The sequence below is a fragment of the Haliotis asinina genome, chromosome 15, assembly GCF_037392515.1.
Source record: "Haliotis asinina isolate JCU_RB_2024 chromosome 15, JCU_Hal_asi_v2, whole genome shotgun sequence".
NCBI classification, from domain to species: domain Eukaryota; kingdom Metazoa; phylum Mollusca; class Gastropoda; order Lepetellida; family Haliotidae; genus Haliotis; species Haliotis asinina.
Genome location: NC_090294.1, coordinates 47,982,974 through 48,003,399, shown reverse-complemented (window position 1 = coordinate 48,003,399; position 20,426 = coordinate 47,982,974). Strand labels below are relative to the sequence as shown.

The following is a 20,426-nucleotide window of genomic DNA, read 5'->3' as shown; positions in this document are numbered from 1 at the left end:
AGAATGATCATAATACAACATTGCATTGTATAACATTGCAAATTCACACCTGTTCTTCTTTGTGGGCGTATCTTAGACAAACACATAGGCGATCACTAAATGTAACAAAAGGCCGGGTTAGGCTGTGGATATACAGACTTGCTACATTTAGTGTTTCACATTGCAGGGAGGCTAGGCGGTAGTCAAATATGTGGTTCAGGGACTGTGACCCAGACTAGGGGTACATTATCCAGACTCTCCAAATATTGTCTTTAGGTACAGCGTCAGTTACGACACGTCGGGGGACGACATACTAGCCACAAAGTGTTTTCTTCATGGTGTTAATGGCATAGGAAGTATATGTTGTTTCTATTGTGATTCACATCGAGACACAGAAGGGAAATGTAGTTCCTTATGAAATACACTGAATGAGTTATTTTCCTTCGATGTTTGAACTCATACTACTAAAGCCAAATCGCTGACACCGGAAATGGTCTTCACACATTGTGCACATGCGCTACCTACCTCAAAGGAAACACTTTGTGTATGGGTGAACAACAAAATCATCTTTGAGTGGATGCATGTGAACATTTGAGGCTGTGAAAAATTGGGAAAGCCCTCAATCTTGAATCCGAGAAGTGCTTTGTTGTATGACAATGAACGAGGTTGAATCAATTACTGAAATAGTCCACCACAAAGAGCGACGCATAAGGAGCAGCAAAGCCAATAACAACTGTGGACGTACAGAGCGTGCTGAACATTGCACTACCTTCATTTTTACTTTCTCTCTTTCTCATCTCCTGGCCGACTCTAATTATATTATCAACCAAACCACATACACATGCACGCACGCACACTTTGTTTTTCATTCCAACACCGTCGACTGGAACCACGAACGTACTGACTGGTCATATAAACTGTTATCATAGATACAAATAAGAGTTATGTCCCTTGTAAACAGACCAGCGATGATCTCTGGTACTGGCATTGCATAGACGAAAACGAAACAAACATTTAGTCTGTTTTAAAGTATGACCTTCTAAAGCGGGAGTCGTGTCATCTTAATCTGATAACCTTTCAAATTTTATCATTTCTATAAACTCAGTAAATTAAGTCATTAAGACTGTGAGATTCCTATGTTTGTGAATCCTAGCCGGCTAACGGTGCCTTGCTGTCAAACTCTCACTTCATACAAGGTATTTGAAAACAATGCATGTTGACTTTAATCGGAAAGCTTTCTATTCATGTCGACTGGCCTGCAAAGATTTCATAGTTTATTAATAAGAAAAATGATGTCCAGATGAACGGAAGAAGAAGGTTCCAGTAACTCATCGACAAGAACATGGCTTGCAGTTGCAATGACGCCAATTACAATGACCCTAGACATGTGGTAGCGACTGCACTTTGTACGTACACCTGACGATAATCGTGAAATAAATATTGCATCATTCAGTGTCTACATTCATATCATACATTACTGTTGTAATTTGTTATATGTAATAAGCTTTTTGGTTTTTAATATTTGCCAGCTAACACAGTAAACCCCAGCAGCTGAAAATACGGGTGAATCCTGATAGGGACCCGCGAAGGTTACAGACATGTTGTAACTCAGCATCACTCTTTGTCTGATAGTCTACCCTTTATTGACATAGTGTTGCCTGGCAATGGTTTTATCTTTATAAGTGAGTGAGTGAGAGAGATAAGATTTAAGGTCACATGGGCATTATTTCGTCAACATCATCTTTATAAAGTGAGTGAGTATAGCAATATTGAAGCAAAATCATGGCGAGGGGAAACCAAAGATGTGTTACACACATGGGAAATCGAACCTGGATCTTCGGCGTTACGAGCGAACCCTAAACTACTAGGCTACCCCGCCGTCCCTCATATTTAAGATATATTTATAACATCTTTATTTAGTGTCCAAAAGTAATGGTAAAACTATAAGACAATAAATGTATACTAAAAGTAATTGTGATATACTGCATGCAATTCCCTCCTTTCGAAGGTTTTATGCCATACAATTTTGATTGCTTTGTCGAGCTTTGTTCGCGTCGTAAACTACCACACGTGTTGTCGAGGTAATTTTCAATCACTCAGTGCACTCAAAACTACTTGGACCTTCTCCCAAGTCATTAATGTCACGGACATGTACGCACATTCTCCAGTATCCAGGCAGGTTAAACACGGTAGGGTTACTTAACGCGGAGACAGGCCCCAGATGTAGCGTTCACGAGTCTTAAGCTTATGGTAATGTCACTCAAACAAATCCCCCTAATAGATACACACATACACACACCGCCCGGCCGTGGTAAACATTACTCTGCGGTGCATGTATCAGTGATCACAGACGTCTTGTGACTTCTCACGGCGTCACCGCCGCGAGGTGACATGTCTTGGCGACGGGTTAAAGAAAGGTTATCTTCGACCATTGTTAAGGCTTAGTGTTCAGTAAACAGCTTCCCTGTTGCACGGCCTATTTTCGTTGCGTAAAGGTTGAAGAGTCCTGTTTGCCTGATCTGGGTTTAATATTCAAGACGAGAATTCAACTGGGTTGAATGTATCCCTTTTTATGGAGTTCTGTTAGAAAGACACTTGACTGAGTTAATCCTTCTTTCTGATATTCTACTTGGTGGATCTGGGTGGACAACTATATCATTAGACTGAATTAATCCTTGGTATTCTGCTTAGACTTTCCGAGTCTGCCAATGTGTCTGATGTTCAGGGTTGACCTCGACGGTGACGAGGAGGCATCCAAAAGATGTCAGTTGAAGGGAGAGTACAACCTTTGGGTGAAGGACTCAGGCTTATGCCTCTGCAATGTCACGTTCAACCATGTTTTATATGAATGGCCGTACGTTTACATACGGAGAATTGGGAAAAGGAAACAGGCATTCTATTTTGAAGCAGGAAGAAGATGTTCATCTGGTGAAGGTGTTTTTACTATGAAAACAAAGCAATACATTCAAATTTACCATGCTGCTAAAGAAAAAACGACATGGAAGTCACCCAAAGAACACGCGGTGTTGCCTAAGACCACTTTGGATGGTAAGTTTCCGGTACTTCAAGAACTGAGCATGTAAAATCACCATAATTGTAATATTTAAAATATAAAGAAATATAAATCGGTGAATTAGCTATTATTTTGTCTAACAGGGCGCAGAGAAATTCCAGCTTATGAAAATCTAGTCAAAGAGGACGTGGAACAGAAAGATCTAGGGGCTGATGAAAGTGACCATACTTACGTGAATCTCAACCGCCTAAAGGAGCAAGACTTTGTGGAACATCAAGCGGATAAAGTTGTCGGTATATACAGCGAACCAGACATCACAGGTACATATTTAACGGCAGTTCCAGAAAAACAGAAATATCAAAGAGCGATGCCACATGATGACATATCTTCTACATCTGATATGGAACATGTATATAGTTTACCATACAGCACCTAGACTGAAGCAAATGGTTGATCGGGTCTGTTGTTAACCATGGTACGTTTACATTTAGTCTACCTACAGCTAAACGTTGTAGGCAGTTATATCGGAATGCCCCTAGAAGATCCGGGTTGAAATTGACCTTGTGTAACCGTGCTTGTCAATGGCGGGATCGGATGGTCGTTGACTTGATGTTTCATGTCATCGTATCCCAGTCACGCGGATCGATGCTGATGATGTCAGTTATATGACTGTCTGGTCCAGACTGGAATATTTACAACTGGAACATTGCTGAATACGGCGGTAAAGAACAAAGGAAACAGCAGCATATTTTCGTAGCAGACTGTCATTGCTATGAACTGCACGTAGGTTTCGGCCTGCGACATGTCAACCTTTTCAAACAAACAAAAATACAACCAGAAACAAACACTAACAATTCTGTGGCGCAAGATGATTTCCAAATAATGGTGTACACTAGTGGATTTATCGACTTTCTAGAACATCAAGACTGACACCCTATGCATGTATATGGGGTTGCTGCGTTGTGCGCGAGTGAGCATCGCATGCCTTGGGTTTAGGGGTGATGATAAGGGGAAATCTCTGAAAAGTTGTTATGCTTTCAATCCAGATTGAAAGTCCCCCCCCCCCTGCTTTTGTAAGGAGAATATTGAATTACTGTTCCAACTCAACGGCAGCTAACAGGATCCGATGGTCAGGCTGACTGACGTTGTTGTGTCAACGTATCCCAGCTGTGGAGATCGTTGTACAGAATACTTAGCAACAGAACTTACAAGCTAGCTCTCTTAACTTAGAGCATACAGCCGTTATTTTCGTGTTCACAACTTCCAAATACTAAAAATAACGAAATGTTTCAGCAAACTACCCTCACAACGAAACTCAAATGGACGTTTCATTTCTTTATAGCCGTGGTTCGATCTATGCACTTCGATACTTCATCTGGCGAGGATCCCAAACAGTTCGCTGTAAGCGTGTTTGCAGTTTACTTTCTTTATTCCTCTATGTTTGCCCACGCGTCATCCACTAAGGGACTGCAGGACTCGTCTTTTCTGAGGCTGTCTCTCCAAACGTGTTCCAAACCTTAATGTCCTTAATCTTCCTTGGGAAGCTAAAGTCAACCAGATGTCCTTCATCACATGCCAAGTGAAAGATGGTCTCCTCTGACATATCAAGTCCTTCGCTCACTTGGAAAACTACTAGTTCTGCCTTTGCTCTTCAAACTTGCTCCTAGCGTTAATGACATTCGTCCTTGAGAACCGAAACTCTTCCAGATCCCCTCCATCATGTGCCAAATGAAGCATGGTATTTTCACTTACAGACACTGGCGACACTGGAGCGCCTATGCTTACCTGGAGTTCTACCAGTTTTCTGTCACCGGTCGTGATGCTGCCCACACCAAGCTCAACCAACCTTCTGTGGTTGACTTTAGCTTGACCTTCAGCAAGGATCAGCTTCACAACCTCCTCATCCCCTGTTCTGCTGGATTCAGAGAGTTCGCGATCTGCCCTGTGAATTTTGTTTTGGCTATACATCTGGGAATTTTGTGTTGGCTATACATCTGGGAATTTTCTTTGGCTATACATCTTTATACATTATTGTGTATTACATCTTTTCTAATATTGATTGTATACTGATTTCAAATGCCTGTTATTTCAAACATATATCAAAGAGTTGAAGTTTTAGGATCCAACTGTAACAGGGATGAATTCCGACATGGTATATTGTGTACATACATTTTTAACTAATCATTTTAATTACATTTCAGGGTTTTGTGGTCCGACAGACGACCTCTTTGTACATTATATTCATTAAAATTAGTTGTCAGTTCACTTGTATCTTGTTTTAGTCCTATCTGTTCAGTTCTGTGTCTCAGGGCTGGTTCATTTTGTTTTCAAAGGTTAATGGATCAGTCTACTTTATGTCATTGTCTTTGGTTGTTTTAGCAAAAGTCCAAGCTCAGCTTCCCAGCTGATTGGTTTAATTCAAATATACTTCTCAACGCCATGTTCCTACTAACCAGTTGCACACCACTGTTATGCACATGAGAACTGTTTTATAAGTTTAAGTAATTAGCTAAATGTTAGTAATTACACATTTGTTATTGTTATGCACATGCCAAAGTATACTGCAATATAAATAATTGAATAATATAGGCACAAATGTGTTCAATACATATCAAATATAAATACTTACACAGTGTGCTGTCTTACCTGTATGAATGAAAATATATGATTGTTTTCCTGTATGTTTTCTCAATATACTGGCTTGTGGTTCTTGATTCTAAATGCTTTGCATGGTGTAAGATTGATATATTTCATCATTTTTTTTATCTTGTGTGTAACTCCTTAATAGCAGTTTCAAGTATGTACATGTGTATATATGTTGGCATAAGGATGTTACATTTTATGTATTGTCTCATGGACATTGCATCTGATCGGTGTGTCCAATTTTATGTAGAGTCTTGCACGTGTTGACTGGCTGTGCGGCTGCTGGGTGCTTTAACACGCTTCTGTGTCAACCACAAGATAGGTTTCTTGATCTATAGTCTGTTTCACGGTATGTCTCATGAAATGTCACTTGTGGTAGTAATGACTGTAAATAGGTAATTTTGTTGCAAGAGATTATACATGGTATTCGCAATGTACAATATTTACTTGAGTCCACATAAAGTCATGTACTATTTAGATATGACTATGCCTATACCAGATCAGATGTTTATAGCTGTATGTATGAGGTCACGTGTTTTAATGAATAGGTATACATCGCGTAACTACTGTATTTACAGAGTGTCTTCTTCTTCTCCTACTTCTTCCTTAAGGGAATAAAAGATATTGACTTCACAACTCATAGCCTGTGGTTTGTAGTCGTGGTTCGTACCAACATGTTTTGATTTAATATGCTACACTATTTTCTCACACAAGTAACTGATTTATTTACGCATATTCATTAAAATACTGAAATTAAATTTATTTTGTACTTATTCTGATGATAAAGGCGGAGTATCTCTTCGTCTCAATAACGCTTGTCTGAACAGCTGTGAGGAGTCTGTGGCAATAAAATTCAATAGCTGACATTCGCTCTGCGGTTTGTTGGGTATCCAAATGTTCGCTCGTCTCATCGAAGGCCTAAACAATGGAAGCCAGTGTCCGATGTACCAGTGATATCAACTCGTATTGTTAAAAACAATACGCGCATTCATTCTCTCCAGCCACTGAACGTGAACAATCCGATGCTTCAGCTTGTAAATTTTAGAATTCATATAACTCTCAGACGTACGTGCGAACACTCTAGATGATTTGGGAGAATAAGGTGATGGAAAAAATATAAAATCATGTTATCAGTACTCACAGGTGATAATAACTGTTCAAAAGGGGAGCTTTGGGATTAAATTTCGATTGATTTATGGCAAATACACTGATGGCATAAAATATTACGTCACGTAGCAGTTATATACTTAAGAGGTCAGGTTTGAACGGGCTGTTGCCCGGGAGCCGTACGAACACATGGGCCCAATGTCAGTAATGTATGTTGTGATTTGCTGCCCGCAAGGCAATACATGGTCTACTGTGTGTGATTTTGTAGTGGTGACTCGGTGCACTGATTTCCATAGGGGCACATGGTGCTCATATGACGGTCTTGTAGGAGTTGACTATATGCATAGATTGAAGGTGGGTTGTTTGCCATCTTACAAATAAGGAACTGCGCATGCGTGGAACTCTTTTCTGTCCACAACTTCCGCAAAAGCGCGAAAAACGTACGTTCCTGTTGAGGTACCAAATACTGCACTTTACCGCGCCACTTTCAGTAACATACGGTGTCTTTTACACATACTCACGCACATACGAGGGGATGTCAAGAAGTTTTGAGCCTTGAGCATTTTTCATACCCAGGTGTCACAGCCTATGGTACAACATTGAACCTTGGGGTGTAGCTGATGTGATATATAAGTTTTGGTATCCTACTCTCAGAAGTTATTGAACAGCTCACATTGACAGAAAGAGACCCCCTCACGGCAGTGAAAATGAATAAAATTGAGTATAGAGCAGTAATTAAGTTTTTAGTTCTTGAAGGAAAGTCGGCGAAGAACATTGGAGAAAGGCTTTCAGCAGTTTATGGGAAGTCTTCTCCTTCATCTGCTAACATCAAACGATGGGTCAATGAATTTAAGCATGGTAGAGAGACTCTTGAAGATGACCCCCGTCCAGGTCGCCCAACAACAAGCACTAGTCAGGAAAACATTGACAGAGTGCACAGACTTGTGCTGGAAAATCGTCGAAATCCACTAGTTAGAGGAGACCACAGGCATTTCACACGGATCCATCGAGACAATTCTTCATGAACATCTCGTCATGTCTAAGGTGTGCGCAAGATGGGTGCCAAGAATGCTTACAGATGAAATAAAGCAAACAAGGGTAACAACAAGCAACTCCATGCTAACCAGATACAACAAGAATCCAGAAGATTTTCACTTTAGGCTAGTAACCTGTGATGAAACCTGGATCCACCACTATGATCCTGAGAACAAACAAGAATCCATGGAATGGAAACATGTCACTTCTCCCAGGACCAAAAAGTCCAAAGCCTCCAGATCTGTGCAGGAGGTAATGGCGACAGTCTACTGGGATAGCAAAGGCGGCATCCACATAGATTACTTACCAAAAGGAAGAACAATGAATGGGGAATATTACGCTAACTTGTTGAGGCAAGTGCGACAGTCAATCAAGGAGAAGCGCCGGGGCAAGATCAGACGTGGTATTCTTCTACATCAAGACAATGCTCCAGTACACATCTCTCGCGTTGCAGCCGCTGCTGTCCAGGAATGCGGGTACGAAATCTAGGTCGCATCCCCCCTACTCTCCAGACCTGGCACCAAGTGATTACCATCTGTTCCCAGATCTCAAGAAAAACTTGCGTGGTCGTAGATTTCAGGATGATAATGAGCTTATTACTGCTACTGAGGCTTGGTTTGAGGACCAAAATGGCGCCTTCTACAGAGATGGCATCAGCGACTGGCAGAAAAGATGGAACAAGTGTCTTGACTCGCAAGGGGACTATGTTGAAAAATGAATGTGGTTCATACCAATATTTTGTGTTTTTCTATGCAAGGCTCAACACGTATTGACATCCCCTCGAACATGAATGTTTACTCCACGAATATATATATATATATATATATATATATATATATATATATATATATATATATATATATATATATCAGCGTGTGTGACAACCTAACCCGCCTCTTTATTACGCAAGCGAGAATCTAATCAAGCAATCTATCGTGGGTGTTTTCATAGGCATTCCGTGTTTTTTTCTGTTTTCATCTCCCGTCAGCCATGAATTTTCACCAATATGTGTTACATGCGGCCGTTTTCTAAATGCTGTTTGTTTGTTTTTGTTTTGTTTTTTTAAAAAGTCAGCATTACGTTTGAGAAAACGTGGGAACAGTTTTGTGTCGTATAACAATTTCGACCTATTTGGTTTCTAAAACCTTAAAGGTGGATATGCCTACTCCGTGGATTTGTCAATACACCCCCTCGTACAGTTATTCGGCATTTGTTCAGATGGTTTCAAATAATGCCTCTATACAACAGATCGGCATGAGTACTTACTGTTAAGACACTCAAAAAACCGTACTTTGACCAGAATATACCCATAAGGCCCTGTGCAAAGTAAAAGGTACGAAGTTGAGGGACGTGGTTTACTGACAGGATCGTACTCTGATATTATTTTTTATACATAAGCGGATTAATAATTATGCTAGTCAAACTGTTTGGACGTTATTTCACTAATGCTGGCCCAAAAATATGCAAGCCAACAAACACACCACACAAACCTAAAAGCGTAGCAAATAGTGATTCGAACCAACTATCATTGGGGTCTGGTATAAGGGAGACAACTCGCGCTTTGAATTCGGTCACCAGATACTAGGTCATTCTTGCTCAAGTATAAAATCAGTAGCCCTGAAGTAAGCAGTATGTACACCAATGCTTTTTCAACAAGCATGTATCTTGTAATCTTCCCAACGACGTATATTTTCCTCCTGGTGTATCCATCCATGACTGCCTCTCCACCAGTATAACTGTTTAATCAAGTTAGCCCGAGATAAAATGTATTGGCACTGCAACGAAAGACTGCTGAAATAACTTCCGGGTTGATTATTGTATCCGTGTAGGCTGTCAAGGTACCGAAAGCAGGTCAGTGCACAAACACGTCGTGGTTTTGTCTTGAACTGACACCTAATAAATCTGCCTAGATAAACATCACGAAACCATATCGATATAACAGATTCCTGTCAGAAACGGAGACGGCTGGACTATACTCTAAATTACCTGGAATCTAAGGTAGCATCTGGCTGCGCACCTTATCAACCAGTGAAGCCGGAAGTATGAAGTAATGTCGTTTGTGTTGTGACAAGTGATGTTCCGAGTTCACATCACCGGGAAGGACGGTGCTGCGAAGAGATGTCACCTCGGAGGAGATTACCAACTGGTTGTCAAAGACTCCAGTCTGTGTCTGTGCGGGGTGAAGCTGAACCAGGTCATATATGAATGGCCGTACCCAGATATAAGATGTTACGGGTATACGGACAAGGTTTTCAAATTTGTCGCTGGTCGATCGTCCAGTTCAGGAGAAGGAATGATTTCTGTTCAGACAAAAGATGGGTTTGCAATAAACGAAGCTGTCCACGAGAAGGTTCGGCTTATGAAGAAAAGCATGGACCTAGAGTCCCGTGGAGGTATGGATTGTTTGGGTTGTAAATAGTGCGTGTGTGTTTGTGTTGTCTTTGTTTGTGTAGTTTGTGAGAGGTGTGTGGTGGACGTGTTGTTGTTGTGTATAGTCAGTGTGTTTGGTGTGCATACCTGTGTTCTGTATTAAGCGAGGGAATGACGTGAGTGGGGCAGGTCCGCGTTTTGCAAGTATACAGCTGCTGTGGTTGTGTGTGTTCTGTAGTGATGGCGGTCTGCCTGTCGTGTGTTGAGTAATATATTTCCACCAGGGCACCCTGACCTAGTGGTTTCAAAACACTACTAGAAGTGTGGTCTCAGGTGTAAGCTTCACGTCATATTTATTTTCGATCGAACTTAATAGATCAATATTCGCTGTGTTCTTTCCAGAAAACCCAAGTCCTCCTGTAGATAGCCCTAAAGATGACCAGCCTGACTACACAGACCCGTACAGTGTAGAGACCCACGCTACAGACGAGACTTGCACGTATATGAACCAGTGAATGAACGTTTCTGATTCTGGGGTTATGTATCAGTACACGTATGTGAAACATAACTTTTTGTTGGTAATGTGTATTTTGGCTTGGAAGTGCTTGGAACTAAACGGTGTACGTGAATACATGGACGCCAATCGTGAACATATGGACCCGAGGGGATTGATAGAAAGAGCTGAACGGCGGATAAATGGAAATATACGGTGATTGCATGGCACTGACAGGTGAAAACATTGAACTGAACGGTGAAAATTTGCCAATACACTGGGAAGGATTGGCACTGCGCCGTGAATGCATTCAGCTGAATGGTGAACTTATGGAACTGAACAGCGTACACACTGGACTGAACGCAGTGAGTGGATGGATCTAAATGGCGAATACATTGGACTGAACGCAGTGAGTGGATGGATCTAAATGGCGAATACACTGGACTGAACGGTGAATACACGGAACTGAATAGTATTGCACAGACATGAAAGTGGAACTCATGTGTCTTTAAGCTGAGCAGAAGGGTTTGTGTTGTGAACACATTAACTTAATCGCATCAAAAGATATAGATGCAGAGAGGCGTATCTCGCTGATCAAATTAACCTCGCTAATTAAGTCCATGAAGAGTTCACAAGTGTCCCAGAAGATCGTTGTCAAGCTTCCTTACTTAAAAATCAGCGCATACAGCTGCAATGTCGTGTCCCAAGGAGTTGCAAGTGTGGTATGTCCCAGCAAGAACGCTTCGGCAAAATCAGAAATTCTTCCTGGAGGTTCCGAAAACAAAGTGTAGGATCGCCTGCTCCACTGAATCTGGAACACACTTAACCCGTAGTGAAATCAGTAGCAACAGTTTATTCCTCAATACCTTTGCATGAAACATATCTCACCCTTGGATATCAGGGGTGGAAGCGGTTTTCAGCAGTCCGTGCTTGTCGACTATCGGAATCAGGTGGTCAGACCCGCTGATATACTTGTTTGTTGCTGGTCTGGTCCATACTAGACTTTTTACAGAAGGTCGCCGTATGGCTGGAATATAGTTGCAGGCGCTTTCGGAGGAAACCGAAAACACCCGTAATCTCTTCTTCATTTTCAGCTACGGCTTCCTCACTTTTCCTTTCGTCCTCGTAAATACTCTCGTCTTCAAGTAACATTTCAAGAGTCTGTTGCCCACTCACGAAAATAAATAAAGGAGTGAGTGGGTTAAAATTTATCGTCACACTAGCAATATTTCAGCCATATCGTGACGAGAACAATTAATTGTTATTCATAGTAATTGATGGTAAATTATAAATACCTGTCAACGTAGGACAGTAAAATGGCTAGATTGTAAATATGAATCTCAAAACTAGAAATTATATCGAAAACGGTTTAACTGAATGGCAATACAATATATAAAAGGCTAGAGATTGCTAAAACTGAAATAAAGCAGTTGATGTCCATAAAGTGTGTTTACTATCATAATGACGAGCTAAAAGGGCACTTTGTTTGAACGTGTGGAGGCGTTGGGGGTAATTAAATACTTTAACTGTTTGAACTGGTGCAGTGACCCACTCCATTGATCAACGGCGATCCGTTGCTCGTCTTAAGGGGGAAACTGACAAACAGTGACATCAAAAAAACATTCGTAACTACTCTTTCCGGAATGACACGAGTAGTCATACAACATTGCATTGTATAACATTGCAAATTCACACCTGTTCTTCTTTGTGGGCGTATCTTAGACAAACACATAGGCGATCACTAAATGTAACAAATGAAACGATTTAAACTGAAGGCCGGGTTAGGCTGTGGATATATAGACTTGCTACATTTAGTGTTTCACATTGCAGGGAGGCTAGGCGGTAGTCAAATATGTGGCTCAGGGACTGTGACCCAGACTAGGGGTACTGTATCCAGACTCTCCAAATATTGTCTTTAGGTACAGCGTCAGCTACAACACGTCGGGGGACGACATACTAGCCACAAAGTGTTTTCTTCATGGTGTTAATGGCATAGGAAGTATATGTTGTTTCTATTGTGATTCACATCGAGACACAGAAGGGAAATGTAGTTCCTTACGAAATACACTGAATGAGTTATTTTCCTTCGATGTTTGAACTCATACTACTAAAGCCAAATCGCTGACACCGGAAATAGTCTTCACACATTGTGCACATGCGCTACCTACCTCAAAGGAAACACTTTGTGTATGGGTGAACAACAAAATCATCTTTGAGTGGATGCATGTGAACATTTGAGGCTGGAAAAAATTGGGAAAGCCCTCAATCTTGAATCCGAGCTCTTCCTGTTTTCAGGAGAAGTGCTTTGTTGTATGACAATGAACGGGGTTGGATCAGTTACTGAAATAGTCCACCACAAAGAGCGACGCATAAGGAGCAGCAAAGCCAATAACAACTGTGGACGTACAGAGCGTGCTGAACATTGCACTACCTTCATTTTTACTTTCTGTCTTTCTCATCTCCTGGCCGACTCTAGTTATATTATCAACCAAATCACATACACACGCACGCACGCACACTTTGTTTTTCATTCCAACATCGTCGACTGGAACCACGAACTTACTGACTGGTCATAAAAACTGTTATCATAGATATAAATAAGAGTTATGTCCCTTGTAAACAGACCAGCGATGATCTCTGGTACTGGCATTGCATAGACGAAAACGAAACAAACATTTAGTCTGTTTTAAAGTATGACCTTCTAAAGCGGGAGTCGTGTCATCTTCATCTGATAACCTTTTAAATTTTATCATTTCTATAAACTCAGTAAATTAAGTCATTAAGACTGTGAGATTCCTATGTTTGTGAATCCTAGCCGGCTAATCGGTGCCTTGCTGTCAAACCCTCACTTCATACAAGGTAATTGAAAACAATGCATCTTGACTTTAATCGCAAAGCTTTCTATTCATGTCGACTGACCTGCAAAGATTTCATTATTTCATAGTTTATTAATAAGAAAAACGATGTCCAGATGAACGGAAGAAGAAGGTTCTAGTAACTCATCGACAAGAACATGGCTTGCAGTTGCAATGACGCCATTTACACTGACCCAAGACATGTGGTAGCGACTGCACTTTGTACGTACCCCTGACGATAATCGTGAAATACATATCGCATCATTCAGTGTCTACATTCACATCATACATTACTGTTGTAATTTGTTATATGTAATAAGCTTTTTGGTTTTTAATATTTGCCAGCTAACACAGTAAACCCCAGCAGCTGAAAGGACGGGTGAATCCTGATGACAAACCGTGAAGGTTACTTAACTCCAGCAGCTGAAAGGACGGGGTGAATCCTGATGACAAACCGTGAAGGTTACTTAACTCCAGCAGCTGAAAGGACGGGTGAATCCTGATGACAAACCGTGAAGGTTACTTAGCTCCAGCAGCTGAAAGGACGGGTGAATCCTGATGACAAACCGTGAAGGTTACTTAACTCCAGCAGCTGAAAGGACGGGGTGAATCCTGATGACAAACCGTGAAGGTTACTTAACTCCAGCAGCTGAAAGGACGGGGTGAATCCTGATAAGGACCCGCGAAGGTTACAGACATGTTGTAACTCAGCATCACCCTTTGTCTGATAGTCTACCCTTTATTGACATAGTGTTGCCTGGCAATGGTTTTATCTTTATAAGTGAGTGAGTGAGAGAGATAAGATTTAAGGTCACATGGGCACTATTTCGTCCACATCATCTTTATAAAGTGAGTGAGTATAGCAATATTCAAGCAAAATCATGGCGAGGGGAAACCAAAGATGGGTTACACACATGGGAAATCGAACCTGGATCTTCGGCGTTACGAGCGAACCCTAAACTACTAGGCTACCCCGCCGTCCCTCATATTTAAGATATATTTATAACATCTTTATTTAGTGTCCAAAAGTAATGGTAAAACTATAAGACAATAAATGTATACTAAAAGTAATTGTGATATAGTGCATGCAATTCCCTCCTTTCGAAGGTTTTATGCCATACAATTTTGATTGCTTTGTCGAGCTTTGTTCGCGTCGTAAACTATCACACGTGTTGTCGAGGTAATTTTCAATCACTCAGTGCACTCAAAACTACTTGGACCTTCTCCCAAGTCATTAATGTCACGGACATATACGCACATTCTCCAGTATCCAGGCAGGTTAAACACGGTAGGGTTACTTAACGCGGAGACAGGCCCCAGATGTAGCGTTCACGAGTCTTAAGCTTATGGTAATGTCACTCAAACAAATCCCCCTAATAGATACACACATACACACACCGCTCGGCCGTGGTAAACATTACTCTGCGGTGCATGTATCAGTGATCACAGACGTCTTGTGACTTCTCACGGCGTCACCGCCGCGAGGTGACATGTCTTGGCGACGGGTTGAAGAAAGGTTATCTTCGACCATTGTTAAGGCTCAGTGTTCAGTAAACAGCTTCCCTGTTGCACGGCCTATTTTCGTTGCGTAAAGGTTCAAGAGTCCTGTTTGCCTGATCTGGGTTTAATATTCAAGACGAGAATTCAACTGGGTTGAATGTATCCCTTTTTATGGAGTTCTGTTAGAATGACACTTGACTGAGTTAATCCTTCTTTCTGATATTCTACTTGGTGGATCTGGGTGGACAACTATATCATTAGACTGAATTAATCCTTGGTATTCTGCTTAGACTTTCCGAGTCTGCCAATGTGTCTGATGTTCAGGGTTGACCTCGACGGTGACGAGGAGGCATCCAAAAGATGTCAGTTGAAGGGAGAGTACAACCTTTGGGTGAAGGACTCAGGCTTATGCCTCTGCGATGTCACGTCCAACCATGTTTTATATGAATGGCCGTACGTTTACATACGGAGAATTGGGAAAAGGAAACAGGCATTCTATTTTGAAGCAGGAAGAAGATGTTCATCTGGTGAAGGTGTTTTTACTATGAAAACAAAGCAATACATTCAAATTTACCATGCTGCTAAAGACAAAACGACATGGAAGTCACCCAAAGAACATGCGGTGTTGCCTAAGACCACTTTGGATGGTAAGTTTCCGGTACTTCAAGAACTGAGCATGTAAAATCACCATAATTGTAATATTTAAAATATAAAGAAATATAAATCGGTGAATTAGCTATTATTTTGTCTAACAGGGCGCAGAAAAATTCCAGCTTATGAAAATCTAGTCAAAGAGGACGTGGAACAGAAAGATCTCGGGGCTGATGAAAGTGACCATACTTACGTGAATCTCAACCGCCTAAAGGAGCAAGACTTTGTGGAACATCAAGCGGATAAAGTTGTCGGTATATACAGCGAACCAGACATCACAGGTACATATTTAACGGCAGTTCCAGAAAAACAGAAATATCAAAGAGCGATGCCACATGATGACATATCTTCTACATCTGATATGGAACACTTATATAGTTTACCATACAGCACCTAGACTGAAGCAAATGGTTGATCGGGTCTGTTGTTAACCATGGTACGTTTACATATAGTCTACCTACAGCTAAACGTTGTAGGCAGTTATATCGGAATGCCCCTAGAAGATCCGGGTTTAAATTGACCTTGTGTAACCGTGCTTGTCAATGACGGGATCGGATGATCGTTGACTTGATGTTTCATGTCATCGTATCCCAGTCACGCGGATCGATGCTGATGATGTCAGTTATATGACTGTCTGGTCCAGACTGGAATATTTACAACTGGAACATTGCTGAATACGGCGGTAAAGAACAAAGGAAACAGCAGCATATTTTCGTAGAAGACTGTCATTGCTATGAACTGCACGTAGGTTTCGGCCTGCGACATGTCAACCTTTTCAAACAAACAAAAATACAACCAGAAACAAACACTAACAATTCTGTGGCGCAAGATGATTTCCAAATAATGGTGTACACTAGTGGATTTATCGACTTTCTAGAACATCAAGACTGACACCCTATGCATGTATATGGGGTTGCTGCGTTGTGCGCGAGTGAGCATCGCATGCCTTGGGTTTAGGGGTGGTGATAAGGGGAAATCTCTGAAAAGTTGTTATGCTTTCAATCCAGATTGAAAGTCCCCCCCCCCCTACTTTTGTAAGGAGAATATTGAATTACTGTTCCAACTCAACGGCAGCTAACAGGATCCGATGGTCAGGCTGACTGACGTTGTTGTGTCAACGTATCCCAGCTGTGGAGATCGTTGTACAGAATACTTAGCAACAGAACTTACAAGCTAGCTCTCTTAACTTAGAGCATACAGCCGTTATTTACGTGTTCACAACTTCCAAATACTAAAAATAACGAAATGTTTCAGCAAACTACCCTCACAACGAAACTCAAATGGACGTTTCATTTCTTTATAGCCGTGGTTCGATCTATGCACTTCGATACTTCATCTGGCGAGGATCCCAAACAGTTCGCTGTAAGCGTGTTTGCAGTTTACTTTCTTTATTCCTCTATGTTTGCCCACGCGTCATCCACTAAGGGACTGCAGGACTCGTCTTTTCTGAGGCTGTCTCTCCAAACGTGTTCCAAACCTTAATGTCCTTAATCTTCCTTGGGAAGCTAAAGTCAACCAGATGTCCTTCATCGCATGCCAAGTGAAAGATGGTCTCCTCTGACATATCAAGTCCTTCGCTCACTTGGAAAACTACTAGTTCTGCCTTTGCTCTTCAAACTTGCTCCTAGCGTTAATGACATTCGTCCTTGAGAACCGAAACTCTTCCAGATCCCCTCCATCATGTGCCAAATGAAGCATGGTATTTTCACTTACAGACACTGGCGACACTGGAGCGCCTATGCTTACCTGGAGTTCTACCAGTTTTCTGTCACCGGTCGTGATGCTGCCCACACCAAGCTCAACCAACCTTCTGTGGTTGACTTTAGCTTGACCTTCAGCAAGGATCAGCTTCACAACCTCCTCATCCCCTGTTCTGCTGGATTCAGAGAGTTCGCGATCTGCCCTGTGAATTTTGTTTTGGCTATACATCTGGGAATTTTGTGTTGGCTATACATCTGGGAATTTTCTTTGGCTATACATCTTTATACATTATTGTGTATTACATCTTTTCTAATATTGATTGTATACTGATTTCAAATGCCTGTTATTTCAAACATATATCAAAGAGTTGAAGTTTTAGGATCCAACTGTAACAGGGATGAATTCCGACATGGTATATTGTGTACATACATTTTTAACTAATCATTTTAATTACATTTCAGGGTTTTGTGGTCCGACAGACGACCTCTTTGTACATTATATTCATTAAAATTAGTTGTCAGTTCACTTGTATCTTGTTTTAGTCCTATCTGTTCAGTTCTGTGTCTCAGGGCTGGTTCATTTTGTTTTCAAAGGTTAATGGATCAGTCTACTTTATGTCATTGTCTTTGGTTGTTTTAGCAAAAGTCCAAGCTCAGCTTCCCAGCTGATTGGTTTAATTCAAATATACTTCTCAACGCCATGTTCCTACTAACCCGTTGCACACCACTGTTATGCACATGAGAACTGTTTTATAAGTTTAAGTAATTAGCTAAATGTTAGTAATTACACATTTGTTATTGTTATGCACATGCCAAAGTATACTGTAATATAAATAATTGAATAATATATATAAATGTGTTCAATACATATCAAATATAAATACTTACACAGTGTGCTGTCTTACCTGTATGAATGAAAATATATGATTGTTTTCCTGTATGTTTTCTCAATATGCTGGCTTGTGGTTCTTGATTCTAAATGCTTTGCATGGTGTAAGATTGATATATTTCATCATTTTTTTTATCTTGTTTGTAACTCCTTAATAGCAGTTTCAAGTATGTACATGTGTATATATGTTGGCATAAGGATGTTACATTTTATGTATTGTCTCATGGACATTGCATCTGATCGGTGTGTCCAATTTTATGTAGAGTCTTGCACGTGTTGACTGGCTGTGCGGCTGCTGGGCGCGTTAACACGCTTCTGTGTCACCCACAGGGTAGGTTATTTTAACTATAGTCTGTTTCACGATATATCGTATGAAATGTCATTTGTGGTAGTAATGACTGTAAATAGGTAATTTTGTTGCGTGAGATTATACATGGTATTCGCAATGTACATTATTTACTTCAGTGCAAATAACGTCATGTACTATTTGGATATGACTATGCCTATACCAGATCAGATGTTTATAGCTGTATGTATGAGGTCACGTGTTTTAATGAATAGGTATACATCGCGTAATTACTGTATTTACAGAGTGTCTTCTTCTTCTCCTACTTCTTCCTTAACGGAATAAAAGATATTGACTTCACAACTCATAGCCTGTGGTTTGTAATCGTGAGGGATAACACTACTGTTTAATGGCTGCAACACAACTGACTAGTATTTCATCTAATAATGTCATTAGGAGATAAACGTCATGTGCTGGCCAATTGTCCGGGTGTAATGGAGTATTTGAAGCACGTGAATCGAATACCATTTGAACATATTCTTCAACCAATCACATTTCAGAACACAGTGACTTTTATTTTGCAATGACATATGCTAAGATCATAAGTATACACTATGCTGTGGCATTTAGGTATTCATGTATTGTTTTGTTATGTTTTTATACGGCGAAATATACGTTCTCACTCCCTAACCAGTGCCCTGGAAGTTATATATCCACACATTATTCGGGAGTTGAGATCGATAATGCGACGAGCTGTTGAGATTGAAATCCAGCGATCGAGGGAGAAAACAGATTTTAAAAAAATACCTTTGTATAGCTGAACTGTATAGATATGGGCGCCATGCAAATGTTAGTGTAATAATACATCACCATTCTTAAATCATTACTGCTACTTAGTCTCATGTTTTGCCGACAGGTTGTTTGTTTTGTGTCCAGCGTAACGCCGAGCGTGTTGAAATAGTATGTTGTGGTTATATTGGCAGTGAAAGGGGAAGGTGGGGCAGCCTGTGTGAATATGTTAGTGACAGTGGCACCCACCTGCAAAGGACTCACGAATGCACACAGTCTTGCAAAGTCCACATGACTTGGAAATCACCCCTCAAAAACATAATATGATGCCTGGAACCATTTCTAATGATGAATTGTCTATACACCTGATGGAGGAGCAAGCATTCACTCCAAAACATCGTATTATTCACCATAAAGAAGTTGACATCCATAAATCTTGCTTTTTTGTTCATTCTACTCCTAAATACCCTTCATGTATTTGTCTATGCTTTGATGAGTAACACTTTGATCATTGTAACATATAATTGGAATAATTGAAATATATGGAAATCTAAACCAGTGAATTATCGCAGCTATCAGTATATTCAACAGGACGCAGAGATATTCCCACTAACGCAAATCAGGACAAAGAAGACGTGGAACAGAAAGCTGTCAGGGGTTGTGACATTGAGCACATGTACGTGAACCTCGACAGACAAAACGGAGTGAGTGAGTTTAGATTCCTGACGTACCCAGCAATATTCTTGCTACATGGCGGCTGTCTGTAAATAATCGAGTCTGGACCAGACAATAGAGTGATCAACAGCATGGTCATCGATGTGTGCAACTGCGAACCGATAACATGTGTCAAACAAATCAGCGAGCTTGACTTCTTCTTGACTGAGCTTGCTTCTGCGATTCTTTGCCATCAATGATGACAAATTGAAATCGGTTGCTTAGGTACGACTCAAACCACTTCAGAACATCTCCAGCGATACTGACACGAATTTCCAAGAGGGACAGCAGGATGGAATGGTCGATGGTGTCGAACGCTGCAGATAGGTCTAGCAACACTGACACAGCTCCAGACATTAAACAAATCGTTCTGAACACATATCAGGGCAGATTCCGCACTCA

The 20,426-nt window shown here is 40.9% G+C and overlaps 3 protein-coding genes across 3 annotated transcripts; all 3 read left to right on the top strand.

Moving 5' to 3' along the window:
- Positions 1–2,426: 2,426 nt before the first annotated feature.
- Positions 2,427–3,428, top strand: LOC137265925 (docking protein 3-like). The gene is made up of 2 exons (XM_067801404.1): positions 2,427–3,027; positions 3,136–3,428. The coding sequence occupies exons 1-2, from the start codon at positions 2,688–2,690 to the stop codon at positions 3,426–3,428; spliced, it is 633 nt and encodes a 210-aa protein (XP_067657505.1). The 5' UTR covers positions 2,427–2,687.
- A 5,947-nt stretch (positions 3,429–9,375) lies between these two features.
- LOC137265351 (docking protein 2-like) lies at positions 9,376–12,085 on the top strand. Its single transcript, XM_067800736.1, has 2 exons — positions 9,376–10,170; positions 10,550–12,085. The coding sequence occupies exons 1-2, from the start codon at positions 9,852–9,854 to the stop codon at positions 10,660–10,662; spliced, it is 432 nt and encodes a 143-aa protein (XP_067656837.1). The 5' UTR covers positions 9,376–9,851; the 3' UTR covers positions 10,663–12,085.
- Positions 12,086–15,041: 2,956 nt separating this feature from the next.
- Positions 15,042–16,043, top strand: LOC137266417 (uncharacterized). Its single transcript, XM_067801910.1, has 2 exons — positions 15,042–15,642; positions 15,751–16,043. Exons 1-2 carry the CDS (start codon positions 15,303–15,305, stop codon positions 16,041–16,043), a joined length of 633 nt encoding a protein of 210 aa, XP_067658011.1. The 5' UTR covers positions 15,042–15,302.
- Positions 16,044–20,426: the final 4,383 nt, after the last annotated feature.

What these genes read in the sequence shown, in the direction of transcription:
- LOC137265925 (XM_067801404.1), top strand. Translation starts at nt 2,688, where the DNA reads ATGTGTCTGATGTTCAGGGTTGACCTCGACGGTGACGAGGAGGCATCC. An exon ending in GCCTAAGACCACTTTGGATG is followed by an intron (nt 3,028 to 3,135) that starts GTAAGTTTCCGG and finishes TTTGTCTAACAG; the next exon opens with GGCGCAGAGAAATTCCAGCT.
- LOC137265351 (XM_067800736.1), top strand. Translation starts at nt 9,852, where the DNA reads ATGTTCCGAGTTCACATCACCGGGAAGGACGGTGCTGCGAAGAGATGT. An exon ending in GGACCTAGAGTCCCGTGGAG is followed by an intron (nt 10,171 to 10,549) that starts GTATGGATTGTT and finishes TGTTCTTTCCAG; the next exon opens with AAAACCCAAGTCCTCCTGTA.
- LOC137266417 (XM_067801910.1), top strand. Translation starts at nt 15,303, where the DNA reads ATGTGTCTGATGTTCAGGGTTGACCTCGACGGTGACGAGGAGGCATCC. An exon ending in GCCTAAGACCACTTTGGATG is followed by an intron (nt 15,643 to 15,750) that starts GTAAGTTTCCGG and finishes TTTGTCTAACAG; the next exon opens with GGCGCAGAAAAATTCCAGCT.